General features: G+C 42.6%; 1 protein-coding gene across 2 annotated transcripts in view; it reads left to right on the plus strand.

Moving 5' to 3' along the window:
* The window catches only part of ZBP1 (Z-DNA binding protein 1), a 169852-nt gene that overhangs the window by 109093 nt on the left and 38096 nt on the right, over positions 1 to 22663 (plus strand). The window contains exon 5 of one of the 2 annotated variants that reach the window (XM_069651089.1): positions 9801 to 9977. In XM_069651089.1, coding sequence (XP_069507190.1) covers positions 9801 to 9977 — 177 coding nt within the window. The remainder of the gene's footprint in view (positions 1 to 9800; positions 9978 to 22663) is intronic. The other variant, XM_069651090.1, reaches the window with a different exon arrangement.

Here is a 22663-nt window from a genome sequence, read left to right on the forward strand (position 1 = left end):
GAAAATATTTGTGCTACTGATTCTTATAACCATGTCTTTTTACCCCTTTAAAAGTATCTGAAGTGCCATTTTGCTCCCACATCAGGGGAGCTGAACTTGTTCAGTAACTCATTGGTTGTGTATTTGTGGTGTATTAAGTATATGATATTGAGCTGCTCTTGCTAGTGTAGTGTTTTCAAACTGACTCTGTAATGTATAATCTTTTACCAAGAAACCTTGAGTAAGCGTTTGCTTGAATCACTGTATTTGTTGGTCCTATGTGTAACTTGTTCTACTGCTCACTCAACTCTTGAGATAAGTCTGGCTGCTCAGCCACTTCTACCATGTAACTGTGTAGTACAGGCTTGTACCAAAGGTGAAATTGTACTGACACTTGTAGTCTTAATTGCATGTAGTGTTCCCCAAGGCTACTGCATGTGATTCTGCCTATCAATGAGCCACTCTAGGAGTGGCCTGCACAGCCAGGCAGAGGACTTCATCACACTTGTCATGGATCTTTGTAAACAATGAGAATCTGGAACACAACCTCCCTCTAGGTGTATCATTTTCTCCTTTGCTATATAACGCTCTCTGCTGTGACCCAGTACATTTCAGCGCCGTGGAGGTTCAATAACAACAATAAATAATAACCAGAGACCACCTAGTTCAGAACTCCTACAATTACTCTTTAGCCCTTGCAAAGTGACCCCACCCCTCATCCTGGCCAAAGTCTTTGCAACATCTGTCTAAATCCAACTTGGAAGTACATGAGAAACATTTACAATTGTAAAGTGACTATTTATAACCCACAAAGCAGCCAGAATTCGCAGAGATGTTATTTACCTTCTAAACAAACACTCCTGTGTTCACAATAGGATTATTAGAATTGTCCTGCTATTTGTTTAAGGTAGTCACAAGCCATCTCCCATTTGCTCAAATTATCATGAGATAGGATTGCGAGAGTAGGACTCACAGAATGGATGCACCTGACATAGTGTCAGGTAAGTACAAAGGCAGCGAATATGGCAAGGGAAATGTGCACAAAAATCACACAGTGAATAGCCTTGAATCAAACAACGTGCACACAGGAACCAAGACTCATGTATGCTAAAACCCAGGAGTGCAAATAGAGTGTGACAACAATACAAATATATGAAAAGGGATGTGGGGTAAGCACTTAGAAACTCCTTATGACTGCAAGGAAAGTCAGCAAGCGCCTTATCCCTAATTGCTGTTACTGGTACTGACAGCGCTAAGCCCACGTATAGGGCAAGCAACGACAGGATCTGTGAATTAACACTCCTGAATGTATTAAATAAGGGAATTTAAGAATAGTACTCATGAGGATGAGAAATTCCTCTTGAATGTGAGCAAGCCCACAAACCCTGTTGATCAAACAGGGACCCAGAAAGGCTATAACAGCAATGGGAGGATAACTAAATACATAAAACTCAAGACAAGGGGCAAGTAGGAATAGTGATTACAGATTACAGATTAAGAAACCTAAATGAGGAAAACATAGGCATTCACACAGGAGCTAGCTACAACAGCACACTACACCTAATAATCAATGGGAAATACATGCAGAAGTGCAAGGGAAAACATGGAATGGATTCCAAGAGAAAGTAAGGAACAGGAGCAGGGAAAACGAAATTACCAAGACAAGCTTCCCCCACCCATCCAAGGAAAAAGACAGGAAGCTAATCTAAAGGGGAAGACTAAGGCATCAAGGTTTACAGCAGCAAAGGACAAAGTCAAAGAAATATAGAACACAGACAAACTGGCCTGCATCAAAAAGGGAAAGCACTGAGAAATGCTGCTTGCAAACAAAGGAAGGCAGAAAGGGAATCTAGGAAGCAGAAATCAATTAAGCACAATAAATTCGAAATCCAGGGTTAAGGAACAAGAAAATAGAAAATTGGAATTAGGCAAAAAGATGAGCACCAGGAACAAGGGACCAGTCACAAACAGGGACACTGCATCAATGACCAGCGCTGGACTGAAGCAAACTGAGGCTTTTAAAGCTGCTTAACGAGCACACGCCTCAGGTGTGCTGATTGCTGCACCTGCAGCCACAGGTGTTGCCTATCCTCCACCCAACCTTGTCCTGCAAGGGTGTAGATGAAGCAGTGGGCCAGGCATTCTGGGAAGCATAGTCATTTGATTAAAGAAGCATGCTGGCTGCCAAAAACCTGGAATGGATCCGGAAGGGAAGTAGCTTGGAAAATAGGGATTTAGCTCTCCCAATTCATCACAGCACTGTAGCATAAGGTTCGGAGGAAAAGTCCAGTAGGGAATAAACCCCAATTCATGCCCCCAAGTGGTGGGAACGGGAGCGAAGGGAGCGAGTCGTGATGCATAGGCTTAGTAATATGAGACAGGAGCAGCTACTGGCCCTACTTGTATTAAACAGGTGAACGATCACCAGTAGCAGCAACCACATCAAAGATAACTTCCTGCAAACTACCATCACATTCAGTAAATGTTTATCACTTTTCCTGGGAAAAGGTAGTTTAAAAAATAATATCTGTGGAGAGACAAAGCTCCAGTATTGCTGATCACCATAAACAGACTAGAATAACTAATAGCTGCTTTGAAGAAAACTACTAAGTCCTTTTTTTTATTGTGCATTAGTTTAAACATAAAACTTTAAGCACATAAAAAACAGAAAAGAACACAGCAGATGAAAACAGAAATGGTTGCAATACATTTTATATTTGGAACTAATAAAAGTCTATTAACAAAAATGTCACTGCTTCATTTCATATATGGTGGCCAGCTGCAGTGATAACAATAGACTCTGCACCAAATAGCGTAGCCCAGAATTGATCTTGGGTGACATCCTCAATGTTAACAACAAACTTACCATACCCTTTTTGATAGCATGGTTTAAAAAAAAAACAGTCAATAAATGTCATCCAGTCTCCACTTGGGTATGGTAGAGACGACAGATACGCTTTTCCAATGTTATGGTCTTCCAGGAGACAATGTGCTCCATCGTAGAGAGGAGATTTAGGCATAGGTTTATTATAGAACGTTTGAATTCCATTGTACAGTGCTCAGTTAGATAGGAGCATGGCTTATGGGGATGAAAACTCTGAGGAGAGTATTAATTGTGCCTTCGAATCCCCTGCAGTTTTTCAATGCTTTTTACTTGATCCCATTGAGCCGATTTGATTTTAATGCTCTTTTCAAAATTGGGGTTAGTATTAATGATGTCCTCTGCTAGATCTAACTCCTCAAGATCTACCATGGCCGTGGACTTTAATTCTGTGTTGAAGGTGTTATGGTTTTCCAATACCAAGTTTTTCCCCAACATTTGCAGTACAGCATTTTAATTTTGATTTGTGGCCACAAGTTTGAAATAAATTAAAGTTCTTTGAGTGGACCAGTTTGTCAGCAGAGAGGTTTGCCCATATTCAAGTGTGAGTGCCTCAACCAGCACTGATTTGTGGAGATTTATGACTGAATGTAAAATGTTTCCCTCTAATCCATCTAGCCATGTTATCAGTCGAAGTGGTAAAGTAGCAAGAGCATACAGTATGCCAAGTATGATGCATGAGCAGTAGATCTCCAGTAGACCCTCGATATTATATCCACCCTGATGCAACCATTTTCTCCAGGTTTTAGCAGTGATTTTCTCACCATAGTAGGCTGCTATGGGATTAGCAGTGATGGGGAAACCCAAATAAGTGTATTCAGATTCCAATTTTTCCCCCTGTCGCTTTTTGTACAATTTCCCAGAATCATGATCTTTATCTTAGTTGTATTTATGATCATTTTATTTTTCGTGGAATACTCCACAAGCGCATCCAGTGACCATTGTATCCCTATTTTTGTTTGGTCAACAAGTATAATATCATCCGTGTATACTAGCCATGATATGTGCTTGCCATTTATTTTTGGGGGGAAATTGTTGACCTTCTGGATGGCTTGGGCAAAATCAGCAGTGAACAGGTTATACAGGGTTGGTGCAAATACACAACCTTATTTGAGACCGCAGTTCGTTTGGCGGTAATTGGTATGAACACCTGCTAAATTTGGATGAATCAAAATTTCTGTGTCAGTGTGCAGCTGTTGTATATAGTATAATAGTGATGAATTTATGCCCCATCCTGACAGTTTCTCCCACAGTAGGGGTCTAGATACTAGGACGGACGCTTTGCTGAAATCGATGAAGCAACAGTACAAGGGCTGCTTTTGTTTTGTGGTTGTTTCTGAGATAAGGAATTGGAGGATGCATATATTTGTTAGTGTATAATATGACTTTCTAAAGCCAGTTTGGCAAATTCTTAAAAGAGCAGATTTCTGCACCCATCTGGTAAGGTTTTTCAATAATACATCTGCAAAAATCTTCTGACTCACATCCATCAGGCTAGGAAGCAATAGTTGGATGGATCCAGTCTGTCGCCCCTCTTGAATATCAGTACCAGGATGTATTTACGCCAGCTGGGTGGTATTTCTCCCGAGAGCTATATGTGTATGTATAGTGTGGCTAATATTTTTGCTCAGAGTTCTTGATGGGCCTTAATGACAACATTTGGTATGCCGTCAGGCCCTGGGTCAGGACAGCGCTTTAGCTTTGTGATTATGTTAACTAATGTGTCCTCCTCGAAGTCGAACTCAGTGAGTGGCATTATTATGTTTCCCTGGGTTCCATGATTTACTTTCAGTGTGGGGTCCTTTTATAGTGCATCAAAATGCTCAAACCATGCACCTTCTGGTATAGGATTTACATCAGCCGGCGTCAGTGACTTGCAGTGATTGTTGAAATGTGAACAAAACTTGTGGGAGTCATTTGTTTTTAGCCAGGTGAACAGTGGCAGCCAATTTGATGTATTGACAGATTGTTTAGCTAACTACAGCCAGTAGTTTTTATAGTGAGTGGGCAGTTTTTTAATAATGCTCTTCTTTGTCTGGTCACTGAGAGTATGGTCACACCTGATCCAGGTGCGTGCCTTGCTGTTTAGATGTTTTTTGGCCGCAATAGCTGGGTCATATAGGGTTCTTTTATTTGCAGTGCTACAACGCACCTCGTTATAGCTATTTCTGTTCAAATCCTGCACCCTAGATCTTATGTGCTCCAAATCCCAAATTGCTGTTGTTAAGGCAGTTGCAGTATTTAATTAATTACTCCACAGCGAGGCATAGATGTCCCTAATGCTAGCAGTGGACCAGTGCATGCAATTTCCCTGCACATTTGGGCTGGCCTGGGCTCTCAGGATCAGGCTCTTACAGGCTTTAGCTAAATAATAGTTCCAGCTCAAGACTGCATGGTCACTTAGATTGTTGAAACAAATCGAAATAGGACTGCAGTAGGGGGTGAACTTACAATCAGCTGTTATATAATCCATATGCGATTTAGCAATCCCATTTATCCAAGTAGAGATTTTGTGATCTTTGGTATTATTTACAAAAGGGAGATGGACCAGCTCCAGGGTTTTCAGGTAACAAGACCACTGGCGAGCATATCGATGGAGGTAAGAGTGGTTATTCTGCAGGCTCTTTACATTTAAGTCACCCACAAGAAAAGTGGCTGCCGATGCTGACACATCATGCCACTGTATGATTATTTCATCTATTGCAGCATGTATGACTTTAGTCTGTGTGTTTCCAGGTGGATAATATACATTTATTATCAAGATAGGAGCTGTTTTTCCATTGCAACCTGGAGTATCACTGATAGATCATAAGGAGACTGGGTTTTGTCAGGGAACTGCAGGAGTGAGTATGTTAATTTAGCACCTATAGCAAGACCGCCACTGGCTCAGCATCTACTTGAAGGAAGTGCTATGTTTTGAACTATTTGGAAACCATTTATACCAAAGGATTTAGAACACCAGGTTTCCAGAAGCATAAACATATCACTGGCTACAACAGTTTCCAAACCCTCTAGGTGAGTGAGGAAAGAGTGGTAGCGAAACGTACTCCAGGATATCCACCTTAAATGAAGGTCTGAGAGGTGAAGTCAATTTGCCCCATTCACAGTACGTTCAGGCTGCCAGAAGTAAGCTGTTTGTTCTTCAATCATGGCATGGTCCATATTTGTTTGTAAATCCCTCAGGCTAGATCTTTCTGATTTGTTACTTCCTTTTAAAGGAGTGGGGATCTTATCTGTTTTTGGTGTGACCCCCGGATGTTCTGTATATTTAGCTTTACGGCAAATAATAAGGGATATGCCAATGGCAGACACAGCTTGCGTACATGATTTGAGTAGTGACGCTACTAAAAGGTGAAGAAAATTCAATTAGGGCCCAGTTTGTGGAGCTGTCCAAGCAAACAATACTGATGGAGCTGAGTAATACAAGCTACAGCAATTTCTGGAAAATAGACAAAAGTCAGGTGCCGATCAAAAGAGGGCTAAAGTTAGTAGGATACAATTCCTCCAGAATGACCCATTTCCCTAGAGGTTGAAGATTGCAGGGGTCCAAAGTCCTTTTCCTTAGAGCTCGATTCCTTGGGACAGTTCCCTGGGTTTAGGCAACAGTGTGTTGATGGCTATTTGCATTTGTACACAACACTGCTTGTGCCCGCATGGACAGGCGTTCAGTAGCCTGCCGAGATGGCATTTTGGGCGGGAGCCCTCTAAGGTCACTTGCCTAGTGTGACCATTTGCCAGTTTATTAGTTACTATTTTTCCCTTGGTTTGTGGGATACCGGTACATGGCACAGTCTTTGCCTGATTACGTGTGGCATGGGCGGTCTTCATCTTTTGTCCCATTGGCTTGTTAAGATGGTGCGAGTTGAATTTAGCCAATTTTGTAGACTTTGGAACATTTGAGACTTAGCCAAACGAGGACTTGCAGGAACAAAGACCTCTGTGAAGTCCCAATTTTCCTCATGAACATCCATCTGCGATGAATGTATGTGGGGCCTTGGGGCAAATACCTGGGATGTAGGCTCATTTCCTGCCTTAGTGGATGATGTCCTTACAATGTTTGTTGCAATTACTGGTATTAGCTTGGAAGGAGGGGGAGCAGGACATGGTGACCTAGTGGTTTTGGCCACAATCTGAAGAGATATTAGAGCCAATGTGGATTGATGTCGTCTTGGCGCTTGGTCATTTTTTCTATTTGCGATGAAAGGACGTCCATTTTAACAAGGAGCGTTCGCATGTTTCTGGCAGGTAAATTGGTACTAGAGAGAGGTTCAAAGTCTTGTTCAGACAAGCTGTCCGCCTCCATTCCTTGGCTTATTCCAGACGTGGTGGTAGAAAAGGAGGGCGAGACGAAGGCAGCAAGATCTGGCGAGTTAGAAAGATTTATGTCTGTAGTGTTTCCTTTGCACAGTTCTGTAGGTAAATCCTTTTCTCCTCCGAGTGAGGTAAGGTGCAGATTTAAAAAACATTTTTAACAAAGAATTGTTGTTGTCAATGGACTGTGAGAAGGAGTCCTCTGATAGGTTGCTTTAGGTTAGAGAGGATTTAAAGTTCAGGGGAGACATTTCTTTTGAAACAGAAAAAGTCGAGATGTCAGTTTTGAGGAAGACTTGTTTTGTTTGTTGACTTTTTCTTGCTGTTAGTGATGTTTTTCCGACGAGGCTTGGTGTGACTCTAATCTTTGGTCTGGCAGTTTGCATGAACCGTTGCACTGCGTAACGTCGGTTTCGGCATTATTGCGAAGACAATTACGCAAAAGAGCTCCTTTTAAGTAGGTGCCTAGAGTGTGTAGGGGGCGAAGGTGTGGTACAAACCGCGTGGTCCAAGAGGCTACCTCCCATGTAGGCACCAAACATTCGTAAAGAAATATTTACTGGTGTTATAATGTTCTCTCACGCGTGGCTTACGACAGACGATCAGCTAATACAAACGTCCAAAGCAGTAAGAGGGAGGCAGAAGGAATGAAAGTGGATTTATCCTGTCCCTCCCGGCCCCACAGTGGACCACAGCAGACCACCTCTGCACCACCTCAGCTCTGCTCTGCATTCCACAGGTTTTAGCGTTTATGAAGCACTCAGGAATAAGGTAGCCGTGCCTCCAGCTCACACGAACTGTAAAAATACTGCGCTGCTCGCTTCACCACAGCAGACCACCTATGTGACTTTTAACAAAAAAAGATAGCCTCAATCACCTATTAAACACGGGTACATGCAATTAATCCTACTGGCAGAATAAGTATAATCCAGACTTCACAGTGAATTTGTGTTCATCACTCCCAATGATATCCAGATGTGTGCCGGATTCAGGTGTCAGAGTGAATCCACATACTTCAGGTCCAGTCATGGTGAGGCATGTGCCCGACTTCAGTTTTAGAGTGAATCCTTCATCACGTCCAATCATACCCAGGCATGTGCCAGACTCCGTTTATAGGCAATCCTTCATGGCATCCAGTGTTACCCAGGTGTGTGCCTGACTCCAGTTTTGAAGGGTATCTTTCATCAAGCCCTGTCATGCCCAGGCATGTGTGCCGCAGTACAGTTTTGGAAGGAATCCTTCATCACGCCCAGCCATGCACAGGGGTGTGTTTCAGAGGGAAGTCAGCTTCCTGGCATCCAATATTACCCAGCAGTGGGCCAACGCTGAGTTGAAGATGCCTGGTCCAATGGTGTTCATGATTGACTTGAACCCAGATGTTCATGGGACATATCTTTTTTTTAAGTCCAATCATGAGCAGTGCGTGCATGTATAGGTATGTGCCCAAGCTTGGCTTCCAATGGGGGCCTCTTTGATCAAGCCCAACCATATAGGTATGTGTCTAACACAGATTTTGTACGGCTACTTCTTTTGATGTTTTTCACCATGCTCACCTGTGTTCACAAGTCAGGTGTATGGGAGAATCCACTTCCATCAGGTCCAATCAGTGATGGGTTCCACTCAAATGGTATACGCTTAGCTTCTTTGCAAGGTTCACAGAGGACCCTCTGTTTAAAGGTTCATTGATTTTCAGGTCTGTGGGTTTGGAGGAAACCGTCCTTGGGGTTGCTCTATATCCAGGCATGTGGCAAACCCAGGTTTCAAATAACATGAGCAAAGAAAGCAGGTGTTTAAGGATGCAGTGCTTCCATTTGATAAATGTTGTTTATATTCAAGTGATTATTCTGAAGGACCCTTGGTCTGAATAAATCTTAGTCACTGTACTCATGTATTGTTGAGAATTCTAAAAGGTTATGTTTGATGGCTTCTGACCTTAGTGGTGTCTGTTCACATTCTGGTCAATGCCTCAAAACCTGCAAATCCCTTTACTCTTGAATTCCGCGGGATTTCCAGCTCTACTGCATTTTGCAGAGAAGTTCTATTCTTGTCATCTGCTTGTTGGGCCAATTTTCCATCGCTGTACTGTGGTTTCGCTCCTGCTGTGTCTTGTGGCAATTTAGCTTGTGCTGCTTTTCACTGCAGTTTAATATAAGATTTCCAATCAAATCAAATCAAATCGACTAATGGCGTGATTGTTGCTGTGTGTATGAGAGCCTTCACAGGCAATCAAGAGCATTCGAAAGCAGAAGAGATTTCATTAATTGAGTCCTGCGTCCTGGATGGTTGGATAGAAATGAGCTCGGCTTGCTCCCCGTCCAGACTACCGCCCATGAAATTGCATAACAGCCTTCATAAGTAAAGTGCCTGGCCCAGGCTGTTCTCGCTTAGAATGTTTGAAATCAGGAGCTGTGGGCTAATGGTGACAGTCACAGCCTGAATCAAACTATATCAGGGATTATGGGCAAATAGATACTTTATGCAAAAAACCTACATTATTTATCACAGCACCTCTACATCACCAAATGATCATTTTGTCTCAGCGTCATTCCTAAATCTCATATTGGGGCATTGCCCGCATTTTTCCCACATTCTCTAATGCATGTCTTTATTTTGTGCCATTATTTTTCAGCCGGCCCTGTGATCAACAATTTCTTCTTTCAGAACAACCCCACGAACATCATCAACCAGCAAGGAGAAAGCAATGCTGTGAATATTTCTGATTCCCAAAACACTCAAATTGGAAACTACAATACTATCAGCAGTAACGAGAACAGTGGCTACCTACCCTCCCCTAAAGGTATGCATGGTAAGTGGCCTTGCCAATGTGCTAAACATCTGGATCACCAGACAGACGATACCACAGATAGGATGCCTCAGAGCAGATTGCTTAGTGGGGACCACCACACACCCAGCATCTTCCAATCAGATTAGGGCAGAGCTCTGACCACTACAAATGATGTCCCATTAAACTAAGGTAGCCCTGTTTGTTTGGGAAGCACTGTATCATGTCCTTCCTAGTAACTACAATCGTATAAAGAGGGCACACCATTCCCTTGCCAGTAACAATCATGCCTGCTAAGCACAGTAGCAATAGGTATAATTACCCAATGCACTGGTACTGCTTTCATCCACCATACGCCAGCGGCAAGTGCTTAACCCATCAGCTATCCCTGCAGAATCAGTCTTGTTTAGAAGGCCCAATCAAATTCCACTGCAGTCAGATAGTCCTTCTGAACAGGTCTAAACCCTTCCATGAAAGGCAGAGGAGACAGGCGCTGCCCTATTAAACGCAAGACAGTCACACTGTGAAGTGCCCATATTCTCCCACTGATGGCGAGACAGTCACATTGAGTATTGCCCATTAATTCACATTAAAAGTACCACACCCCCGCTGAGACGTGCCCATGCTGTCACATTCAAAGTGAAAAGCAGTGAAATTAACACAAGTCAGTGACCTTTGGGCTGCAACATTTTGACAAAACTTGAATGAGTGTTTTGGAAAAGAGGAGCAGAAAAGGGAGGACGTAGACAGCAAGTGAGTGAGGTAAAGGGAGAGCAGGCTTTACCAAAAGGAGAGAAGGGTAAGGTTGTGGAAAAAAGGCTGCCCGTCAGGAGGAACGCAAGTGTTTTCTACACGAAAAGGACTAGGCCTTTAGAATCCTTGCATCTCTCTGTGATGAAAGCCATGCAAATTTACAAGATCTGCCCCATCTCATTGCTTCTCCGTGCAAATAACACAATTAAGCTGATTTAGTGGTGTGATGTTTGAAAGTGGTGAACGTATTGTATACATAAAGGTGGGATTATTACAGTCTTGGAAAACCTATTGCCAATCTGCTTTGCCTGGTTTAGTGAAGGCTCAAAGCAACAAAGCAATGCCCATCCTACCACCCTAAACAATGACATGCTCAGTATGTGGACACGGCTTAGTGTTTTAAGTCCATCACTGTCCAGCTGTGCGATATGCAAGATTCCTAACATAACACACCCTGGGCCTCATTACGAGTATGGAGGTACCCATGCTGCTTTTAGCGGCATGGCTACCCCCATACCGGGTCCATGTTCCTGGAATGGGGAAATACTGTGCCATTCCGACCTTGGAGGGCCCGGTAATTCCCTTTACCAGGAACCCGGACCCAGTAAATCCCCATTCACAACGGGAATGGGGAGGATGCTAACAACGGGCCAGTTAATGACTGGCCTGTTAGCATCCTGGTCTGCTAGCGGGTCCCGCTAAGGACACCTGGTTTTAGCAGGCGTCCTTAGCGGGATCCACGAGCAGACCTCATAATGAGGCAGTAGAGGGTTAATGGCACCGGCAGCTCTACCATTGCCGTTAACCCTCTACCGCCTTCCTCGTAATGAGGCCCACTGCCTTTGAACCATTCCACATGGATGAACTGACAAAGACACTAGCATCCCTCAAAGTAAAAAAAACTCCATTCTCAAGACACTCCCCATGGAAATGCTCCACCCCACTTGGGCAATAATTAAAGCATCCCTACTACAGGGCACCTCCCCCATCACGCTCAAAACGTTGCACATTGTCTCCATGCTTAAGAAACCCATTCTGGACACGGATGACCTCAGCAGCTAAAGCCCGCCACACAACCTTTTTTTTTTCCTGTGCAAGATGTATGAAGGAGCTTCAGCCACTCCAATCACACATCAATGCCAATGGCTTGCTGCAGATCTCTGTATCAGGCTTCAGACACTGATGCAGGATGGAGACAGCCATGATTGAATTGATAGGCATAGCACCCTGTATACTTTAGGACAGAAACCCCCCACCTCATAGTCCTCTGCCATCTCTTTGTGGCTTTCATGAACCACTGCACAACTGCACAGGCATCCAGAAGGTTGTAGGTGAACCTCTGCTGTTTCATCTCCAACCTGAAGACCATAAGCAGTGTGCCCTGGTGGCTATCACCAGGTCACCATATCTACCCATCACCAGGGAGGTCTCACAGGGCTCCACCTGCATTATTCAAACTCTAGGTGGAGCCCCTGGTAATATCATATCATATCCATACACACTAGTATACAGATGGTATACAAATATACCTGAAAATATCTTCTGTCATTGACAGCCAATAGCTCATGGTCTGCCTCATCCTAATTTGAACCAGGATGTCCAGCGCCCATCTCAAACTGAACCCCACCAAAATGGCATTCCTGCCCCTTGCAGACGTGACTGTTCAGCATGACCTTTTAGGAGAGCTTCAACCAGCTGCGGACACTCGACATCAGGTCTCTGAGATTACACCGATAGCCACCTCGCCTTCAAAACACACATAGTGAGGAAAGCTCAGCCGTCATGGGATTTACAGCTATCCTTCCTACCATACACTATATCCACCATGCAAGCCCGGGTCCTATCAGCCCTGCTAACTGGCCTCCCATGCACCATCCGAGCATGAATTACAATCTGCCAGTATCAATACACATTGGTCAAACTCATTGAACCTCAGTGGCTACTCCTAGAAGCGTGCATCACATTCAAAGCCAGCATCATCATATACAAAGCTGTCACCAGGCACGCTTCTGCCTACCTAGCAGCAGAAATTACTATCTCTAGCGGTCAGCCCTTCAGCAGAAGTCAGGACCTGGAGGGACTAAAGCAGGATCAATGCAAAAAGGAAATAAGAAGAAACACAAGAATCTTAATTGCTGTACCTAGAATGTCAGAACCTCGTGCCCATCAACATCACACAGGCGCTGCCTTCATGCAATTCAGAAAATAAATCGTGTCCCTCCTCTTCAAGAAGCATATTATGAACATCCTTTAAGATACAGACCCTAAACCCACACAGCCAAATATCACTCATGAGGACCACCCTTTACCGACCACCCCTTTCTTCCACCCAAATGCTCCTTTTCAGCACTGTCACATGTTCCCCCTAACTGTAAATGTGAGCTGTTGCTGCCTAACCTAAACAGTGTGCTGGTAATAAACGCTGTTATATGGGCATCTAAAGATGCCTGTAACCCCTACGGAAGTACAGAACTCTGCTGCTTCCCTGGGCAAGGCTTGCACTCTATTAAACCCAAAACACTGCACTCAGAAGGGGACCAATGGCATATAGTCAGAATATGGGGTATCCATATTCACAGTTGTGCCTGATACCATAAAGCAGATATCTGCATTACATATATGTTGACCTTTCAATGAAATTATGTTAAAAAAATGATAAGTCACAAACATGTAGTCTCACCCCACTCATGATGCTTGCACCTGAGTTCCAGACAAAAGGGGGAAGAGGTTGAAAATAGGTGGCAATTAAAGGTGATGTGACAAATTCTCTGAGGTAGTGTAACTTTCTAAACAGTGAACTGAAAAGATTCCAGAGGAATGTGTTTCCTTAAAGTGCAAAGACAGTCCTGCTGAGTCCAGGTGCTATCAGAGTGTAAGAAGTGCTAGCACTTTCACACTTACAGCAAGGCTGTCCTGCTGGGAAGTGCTGAAAGTAACATGAGAAGGGCAAATAAAATACTATTAAAGATAACGATAACCGCAAGCCCTGTTCAACACAATATTACCCCTTTACTATTTTGTAACGGATTACATAATCCAAGGGTCTTCTGTTAATATGCTTTTGTCTGTGATCTGTGCATAGAGCTTTCATTCTAAATGCAGTTTTGCTTTAGTCAGGTCTAATTTTATTAACAACGGTTACCAAATAGATAGAAAACTGCAAAGTGCAACCTTCGGGCGCATTGTCGAGCAATTTCAATTTAATAATACCAGTATAATGGCTCTGTGTGGGAAAGAAAACCGAAAAGGAAGCAGATTTTCGTTAGTTGGCATTCATGGAAATAAAATAAAACACATTTAAATGTAAACGGTGAATGAAACGGCAATTATTTAATCAGGGTGTGCAGTGTTTTATCCTGCCACACCTACCATCATCATCAAGTTTATTTCGGAATGTCAAATTCCATAAAACTGTACAATAAATTAATCTTCATCACATAGATTTCAATATACAATCCAAAAAGTAGAGAACAATTACATCATCACAATGTACAAATATAAATACACTATGAAACGGCACATCTAAAAATCCTCATGTCACAAAGCGCTGCAAATAAAACTTGCAGCAACACACAGACCGTCCTGATGTTTAAGGCTTGGTGGAGATAGGTGTGCAAAGCCCAACCAATTAGTGGATACTCCGCCGCAGTAAAAAGCAGCGCCCTGGACCGACATCGAAGAAATTCTGCACTCCTCAGTATGGGCCACAGTGTATTTGCTCTGATGTGTGCATAAGCAGGGCAGAAAAACATAAAGTGCAAAAGATCTTCTTCTGAAGAGGGTTGCACAAAAGAAAGCTCCGCTCGCTAGCAAGGTGATTGTTTGACCATTTCACCGATATCAACCTTAAAGGTAGGCAATAAAATCTTGCACGAGAACTTAAGTAACGATCCATACTTGTACCATGTCAAATATTCTTGAATGTGTTTTATGTTTAAAAAACATATGCCACCGATTAGAAAGTTTCAAAAGCTCAGTGGAGTAGAAACTCACCAGTGTCGATTTTAAATGTTGGTGAGATCGTAGATCTAAATTCCGGGGAGATGCAAAATAGCCCACCTCATTAGCTTGTTCAAAAATGCATATGGAATAGCCAATGTGAGTGGGAACCTTTTTCCACACTCAGAGAATCTTTTACTCTTTTTATGATTGTCATTTTTAAGACTCTTCATAGGGTTCTATTAATTGTATCCGCTTTGACAACTTTTGGTATATACCTTTTTATTGTTGCAAGGATGCCCTTGGGGCTCCCCTTTAACTTTATCTGGCTAACCTTGTGAGAACTACAGTTCCCAAGGGTAGAAATTATCTTTTGATCCCTTTTACATTTTGTTAGGTGAAACCAGCCCACCCAACCTAATGTGGAGTTCTAGGGAGATACAATGTATCCCCATTCTCACTATCAATGTAACAATTCTGTTACAGGGACAAGCTTACCTGAAATGACTGGTGGCAGTGAACCCTTGACAAATTCAGTGCACCGTTATCGTGGGCTGTTTTCACAGCTGTGGGAAAAGGCATCCATGGGTGCCCATTTTACCAAAATGGTCGTCTTCTTTTTTAGCCATTTTCACACTTCTTTTCCCTGCTTCGTCTTTCCCCTGCCCTTCAGGGTGGGATATCCCTTTGTGTGATTTTTATCCTCAGCGGCAGATCTCGGTCAAGCCCACCCAGGCTCCAGAGTGTCTGTGAATGCAGGAAGCGAGGGAGTAGTCCAAAACTTTGCAGCCCTTTTACTTCCAGCCTGAATGTGAGAATCCAGTTCAAACTAGGAGGCTGAATGTACTGAAAGGACTGCCAACTCCCCAAGTTTGAATTTGCAAGTCTGTCTGATTGGCTGGGTTCCTGCATAAAACTCTGATCCCGGAAGCTGAAGAGGTAGTCGACCACTGGATCTGAAACCGAAGAGGAAGATGAAGAAACGACAGCCATAGCAATTTCAGCAACTGGGCAGCCTGTTATGTAACCAGAGCCTGCTGTTACCCTTCCTTCCAATTGACCTGGGAATCCCAAAAAGGAAGACCCTGACCCAGAGCCTAGTGAGATACACTAGGCTTGAGAAGACCTGGAGTTTGAGCCATCCCACATCATACTGCGACCTTACAGGGCTGCAATACAATACCCTAGGTCCTCAATCCATCAGGTGGTGCATGGTCTTCTGAATTCCAAATTCAGCTGAAACTTTGATGGCATCCTGCTGGACCACCAGAGGCCTGAACCGAGTCTGGAAATTCCCCTCACCAGAGTGCTGGACCTTGCAAGTGACGATAATCTGACCAGCAATATTCAATCTTCTTCTAGCTCCTGAAAAGTGCACCAAAACTACAGAGACACATCTAGCCATGAGGAAATTCTTGCCTGGAGCCCTCCACATTGATCATTCCAGCACCCTGTCTTCTGTCTTCATGGCAAGGAATTCAGCAAACAGGTTTTTGGCTGCAGGTCGTGAAGTGTTCGCCGTTGCAACCTCTTCTTCTTTGCTGAGTAAATCATGCAAATATACTCTTTCCTAGAGCCTTCCCTGTGAGCCCCCTGCTGCAAAAGCCCTTGCAGTGTCCTGTGTTTTGTCTTCATGATAAAGGAATTCAAAGACTGGGTTTTTGGCTGCAGATCCTGAAGTCTCTGCTGCTATAACTCTTCTTCCCTTCTAAGGTACTGTGTTGGTTGGGGTATTTACTTACATTAAGCCTTTGTGATTTCTGTAAAGCTTTGGGGTGTACTTGTGATTGGGAGTCCTTCCATCCAGTTCACCCAGGCCCACTTCTGGAACCCCCCTAGGGCGTCTTCTCAGAAGTCCTTGGACCCTAACTAACTTTAAAGTGAAATACTTACTTGTTCAAACAGTCTTTCACAGGGACTCTGACTTTTGCTGCAACAGAACCCTATCTCACACTGTCTACAACTGGCACCTAGATCACGTGTTTGAAAAATACTTACTTGTGAAAGAGTTAGTTGACAACTGAAACTCTGAGAGTGAACAGTTACAAAGGTACTTACCTTGAATGTGTATTGTGACATTCTGAAAAATATGTACAGGGTTATTTTTCTCACCTGTAAATTGGTTGTGCCTCTTTCCCAAAAGTAATGCTGTTGGCTTCACTAACTATTTCTTTCAGAGAATAGGTGTCTACGTTTCCCAACTGAGCCTTGATTCCAATAACTTGCTGTATAGCCTGTTTAGAATAAGTCTGCCTTAGGTTTTACCTATTTACCTACCTCGATTAACATTGAGTCATTCATAAAGTGCAACATTGGGTTTTGCTTTCCCTGGTCTGTTTTATACAGATGTTTAAACAGTTTTAGGGTTATACCTACCTTTAAGTTGCTGGTAGCTCCTTTAAAACATATATAGGTTTTGCCTACCATGACTTAGCTGTGCGCCATCCTAAAATAAGTTAAAGTGTTAGTGCTTACCTCAATCTGTGTTCCGTTGATCTGAAAAGTAACTGTAATAGTATCTTACAACGTTAGGTTTTACCTGCCTAGAATAGCTGTGTACCATTCTTACAAAGTGTTCTATAGGTGTAGCTGACCTTGGTCTGCCTGGTGCAATCCTAAATTAGTGTAAAAGGTTCTTGCTTATCTTAGTCTGTGTTCCACTGAGCTGAAAATCAACTGTAATTGTATATTACACCAAAAGGTTTTGCTCACCTAGCATAACTGTGTAAAAGTAGTTATCGATATATACTGTTCCTTGAATCTGTGTTCCACTATTCAGAAAAGTATCCTTGTAACAGGGTTGGTTGACTATGTGGTTTCTTTGCTGAGTGGCATTGCATAACTGACAGGGTCTACTACCCTTGACTTACTGTAATCAGAAAGTAACATATGGTTTTTACTTCCCATGAATAGGTGTGGTCTATAGTAAATGGTATGATAAGGTCTGACTTCCCTAGAATTACTGTTAGGTAGTCTGAAGAAGGTGTATGCTTTGGTCTGTGTACCTTCAACCATTGTGTTGTGTTTTTATAATGTGTTTATGACTCTATGACTAGTACCTACTCCAAGACTTAACTTGGCCTACTTATATTTATAATAAACCTTTATTTTTTATGATACGTCTGGTCTTAAGTGTTTCTTTTGAATCCATGGCATACTACAGGTTCTATGTACATTCCTACAGCCCTCTCTCCCTCCTAAGATAAGCCTGTTTGCTCTGTCTACGCTCTGTCTACTCAGGTGGTAAAGCCTTATACTACGAGTGGAGTATTGTACTGTCTCAGTTGAATGGTTTTACTAAGCCCTTAGTTGAACTCCTAACTCAGCGATATTGGGTTGAACCTTCAGGATTTTATAAAATGGTGAGTCAGTACAGCCTTAGTATTGCTCCATACTCTTCACCACTGACCTGTCAGTTCTAATGCAGGTTCAGCTTCTAAGAAATAGAACCCCACTTCTGTATGTACTGCAAAATTAGAGGTTGATCTAGAAACACCAAGTATGTTTTTAATAAAATGATTTTCCACGGTTTGCAGCTTTGAGGAGTCTGTATACCGCCAAAGGGCCCCACCAGATTTCACCACCTCCTTTCCTTTCATGCTATAAACCTTTATTATAATTTCAATTGTTTGGGCCTTAAACGTTTTTGCACATCTATTGATTGCACCCAATGTCTGTTTCATCTTCGCCAATTGTTTAATTACATGGCAATCACCATTACATTTGTTGGTAAATGATATTCTTTGACACAGCCACAATTTGTTTGTTGTCAGAGTAGAAAGTGTGTGTTTTTATACTTCTCCTCCAAAGATAGCAGGTTAGTATGACTGATTTATCGGTGTTGATCTTGAGGTCGAAACTATTCATGAATGGTGTATACACATTGATAACATTTTGTAGAGCACAGGGCGTTCTAGCTATTAAAAACGTGTTGTCGTCATAAGCTAATACTGGTACAAGCATGCCACCTATTTTCGGTACATCCGCTCCCACTTGAACAAGAGTATTGTATAAGCCATTTGCATTCAAAGAGAATAGCAGTAGCACCAGGACACAGCCCTGCAATGCCCCTGATTTAATTGGAAACAATGTGGTGCACCACTGATGCCTTCCACTCGTAAAACACGCCCAGGTGTTGTAATGAATTTAAATAAGTGTTTAAGATTTCTGACTGGCAATTCAAATTCTTTAGAATCTGCCAAAATGTGGATCTCTTGACCTTATTGAACGACATACTTAGACCCATGAAGGGAAGATAGAACGGCTCATGCGTCACATACAAGGAGTTTGCTATAATTAAGCCACTGTTGTTGGTCTTTAGCCCCTCTCAAAATCCCACCTGTATTGGCAAAGCCATACTATTATCAGAAACCCAATGTTCTGTTTTTTTTTTTAGAAAGGGCCCTGTCCTGCAAAAATGGCCTATAAGCAGCTGGATTTTCTCTCGGTCCCTTCTTAAATATGGCTTGTTACCAAGATGAAGGATGCTTTTTTGTAAGCATCATTACGTTAAAACTCAAAAGTAATATAGGGCCTCAAAGAGGTACTAAATCCTGAAATAAATCGGTAGGTATAGCAGCTGGTCCCGGACAAAGGTTAGGCACTTGATCACCTATGGCACATCCAATCTCTTCCGCAGGGAATTTTAGGGTATCAGGATCATTAGTGCTACCACTACCACCACAGAAAGCTCATATATCAAGGTACAGCTGCCCAGTTGCAGCATACTACTGGCTTCATAAAGGGTGAAAAAATGTTCAATCCATGCCCGATCTTCAGCATTGGTTTGCATGACCGGTAATGGGCGCAAGTACATAGGGCCATTAACCACCAATTCACAGAATTTACTAGTATTGTTCTGACTAAGCCTCATTGCCCAATTAAAACTGTTTGAACAGATCTGGCAATCCTTTCCATCCACAACAGGATCTTTCAGCCCATGCAAAAGCATATGTTTCGTTGATCTACTATATTAAAACACCTTTGGCCTCTAAGAGGTGCCACATGGGAGCAATTTGTGGAGAAGGAATTAGAAATCAGTAGCACGATAGACTAAAAAAATATTTAAAGTCGTTGGGGAACCACCAAAAGAGTTATGTAGGTTTGCCGCCCATTCTGAATTTGGTTTCACAATTTCACCATTAGGGTTGTCTACATTGCCCATTGCACTCAACAGCGTGACAAATTCACTACAGCATTATGTGACTGCTCAGATTTATTATAATTGACTTCCACAAAGTGCTGCTGCCTGATACTTCGAGAGATTTTGATCATCACTACAAAATAATAATTCGCATTTATATAGCGCTACGAACGGTGTGTGGTGCTCATTTATCGACCTCAGAAGGATTAAAGGCGGAGTTTGCCCATTCCAGGATTCAAACCTACGTCAGCAGGCTCTGCAGGAATGTCAAAGTGAGTGCTCTACTCTCTGTGCTATCTGACTGGCTATAACCCCTCAACCACATGACAAGCAACAATTTTGATAAGAGAACGAAAAGGTAGTTGATGGTGGAACTTCCCTAATGACCTCAAAATTTCACAGGGATGTCCCTGCAGAAGCGTGCATTTGTCTTTCTTAGACCCCGTTTGATCAGCCATGTATATAACATTAGACACTTTGCACAGGTACGAGGGTCCCGCATTAAATGATTTATAATTCCGTTTACAAAATCCTCATGACGAGTCGTGGCGCCACTACCATTTTAGCATTAAAATCACCTCCTCAAATTACTCAATCATTCACCCCAACTGTGGATGAAATGAAATGATCCTTTCCACTCTTACAAAGTTACGCTTGTTGACTCTGCCACATTCTGAGGGGTGTTGGAATAGCTGATTAAACATGCAACTTCACACCCAACAATACTTAAATGTAGCACCTGAATAAAACAGACATCAGGACCCACTGAATCTATTTGGCCTTAATTGAAGAGCTAATGAAGATAGCTATCTCACCGCAGTATCTTCTACAGGCTTTCTTACTAGCGTTTATTTGATAGGCGCGATACCCATCGAGACTAATGTCTTTGGGTGACCAAGTCTCCTGTAACAAAATTGTATCATGCTTGGCCAGCTTTTTCATAACACTGCTATGGGGCAATTTACCTCATCCAGCCACAGTATTCCTCGACACACACAAGAGTGAGTCACTAACCAACTCCACAGAGTCACTGTTGCTATTGGGATAGTCGATACTGAAGAGGCCTTTGCTCGCACACCTAATTATTTTGTTTCCCAATTTCCCCTGAGTACTATATGTATATGCTACAGTCATTCCACTTTCTCTAAAGTAGGAAGGGCTTCAGATCTGTGTTCACTAATTATGGAGTCCATGCTAGGCTTGCCCTCCCGACCAGATTGTCGGCACTGCTAGCCTTCATTCTTCTTTATGCACTAGAGGTAGGGCAACGTTATGGTGAGAAAGTGACAAAGTCATTGGAGGATGAGTTCAGGTTTCTAGAGCTCTCCCCCCCAAAATACGGATGTCTATTACCTATACAGCCCCTCTGTCATTAGCAAATAACGCCACTATGCAGTCGCCCTGGAGTGATTTTGTAATTATTCCCATTCAAGCCACCCTTCTGGCCATCAGAATGTCTTGTGTATTTATACTCTCACCGAGAATCCTAGTATTTATCCAATGCACAGTTTTATTGATAATCGTAAGAGTGATTTCACTCGAAGCTGAGGGAAGGGGGTGCACTTCTACAATAACTCCAACAAGTGGGGTAGCTGGTGGCAGCAGACAAAGCGTAGTTTGAGCTAGAAATTAATTACCTAGTACCAGCTGCATTCCTTGGCAGACCTTGGGGAGCATAGCCATAGACTGATGCAGATACCTTTTTTAATTCACTCATTCACCTTGACGCAGAGTTAGAATCCAATGCATGCACCATTAGCGGTGTCACTATATCACCTTGACGCAGAGTTAGAATCCAATGCATGCACCATTAGCGGTGGCACTATATCACCTTGACGCAGAGTTAGAATCCAATGCATGCACCATTAGCGGTGTCACTATATCACCTTGACGCAGAGTTAGAATCCAATGCATGCACCATTAGCGGTGTCACTATATCACCTTGACGCAGAGTTAGAATCCAATGCATGCACCATTAGCGGTATCACTATAGAGTTAGGACGCTCTATCATACTCCGTACATCATCATTCATAGATTTTGTAGCCTTCCCATGACATGCCATGATAGTTACAGACTGAAGTCTATCCTTCTTTACTTCTCTTAAAATATCCCCCATGGTTAATGATGTGTCAAAAAATGCTTTTTAAAAATCTGTTAAAAAGTGCAATATCGTCCGGATTTTCCTTTTATTTCCAGTGCTACCTTCTGTAGCTCTTTGGACCACCCAGCAAATGATTCTACCAACATACTGTTCAAGATTCTCCCATTACACAAATCCTGGCATTTTGATCCAAGAGAATCTGTTGCATCCAACAAATTATTAATAATAGACAAAGAGGGCACAGCAGAGGTATTAGACCCTGCCTCCTGCTCCATAGAACACTGAGAACCTACGTTAGTATATTGATCAAGTAACTCAGTTGGGGAACATTCCCCTCATGGATTTTGAGACTGGTGGACAATAATATGCTCAATAAAAGGCGTAGTTGTATCCCACCTACCATTACGCACTGCTTTGTAACCTTCCGTATCTATTTATAGTAGTCTTTCTTCTTAGTTAATTACCAGTGCACAGGAAGTCATGGCGTGCGACAACAGTGCACAGGAAATAATGCTTATGTCACCACATGATTGAAAAAGATCAACAAGAAAGTAAAAATTGGAATGCTACCTTATCAACATCTCCAGAAGAAACCTGACAAAGGTGACTAAATGTCAATGTCGCAAAAGGGACTTTATTAGCATAAGGACTTCTCACTTATATTTATAGCTGCCACCAAGATTTCAAGGGTCTAGGGTCTTATTTTACGAATTCTTCATGTAAAATCACCACAAGAGGAGACTATGGGGGTCATTCCAATCCTGGCAGTAGGG

This window comes from Ambystoma mexicanum, chromosome 3p (genome assembly GCF_040938575.1).
Source record: "Ambystoma mexicanum isolate Mex_15411 chromosome 3p, UKY_AmexF1_1, whole genome shotgun sequence".
Classification (NCBI taxonomy): Eukaryota; Metazoa; Chordata; class Amphibia; order Caudata; family Ambystomatidae; genus Ambystoma; species Ambystoma mexicanum.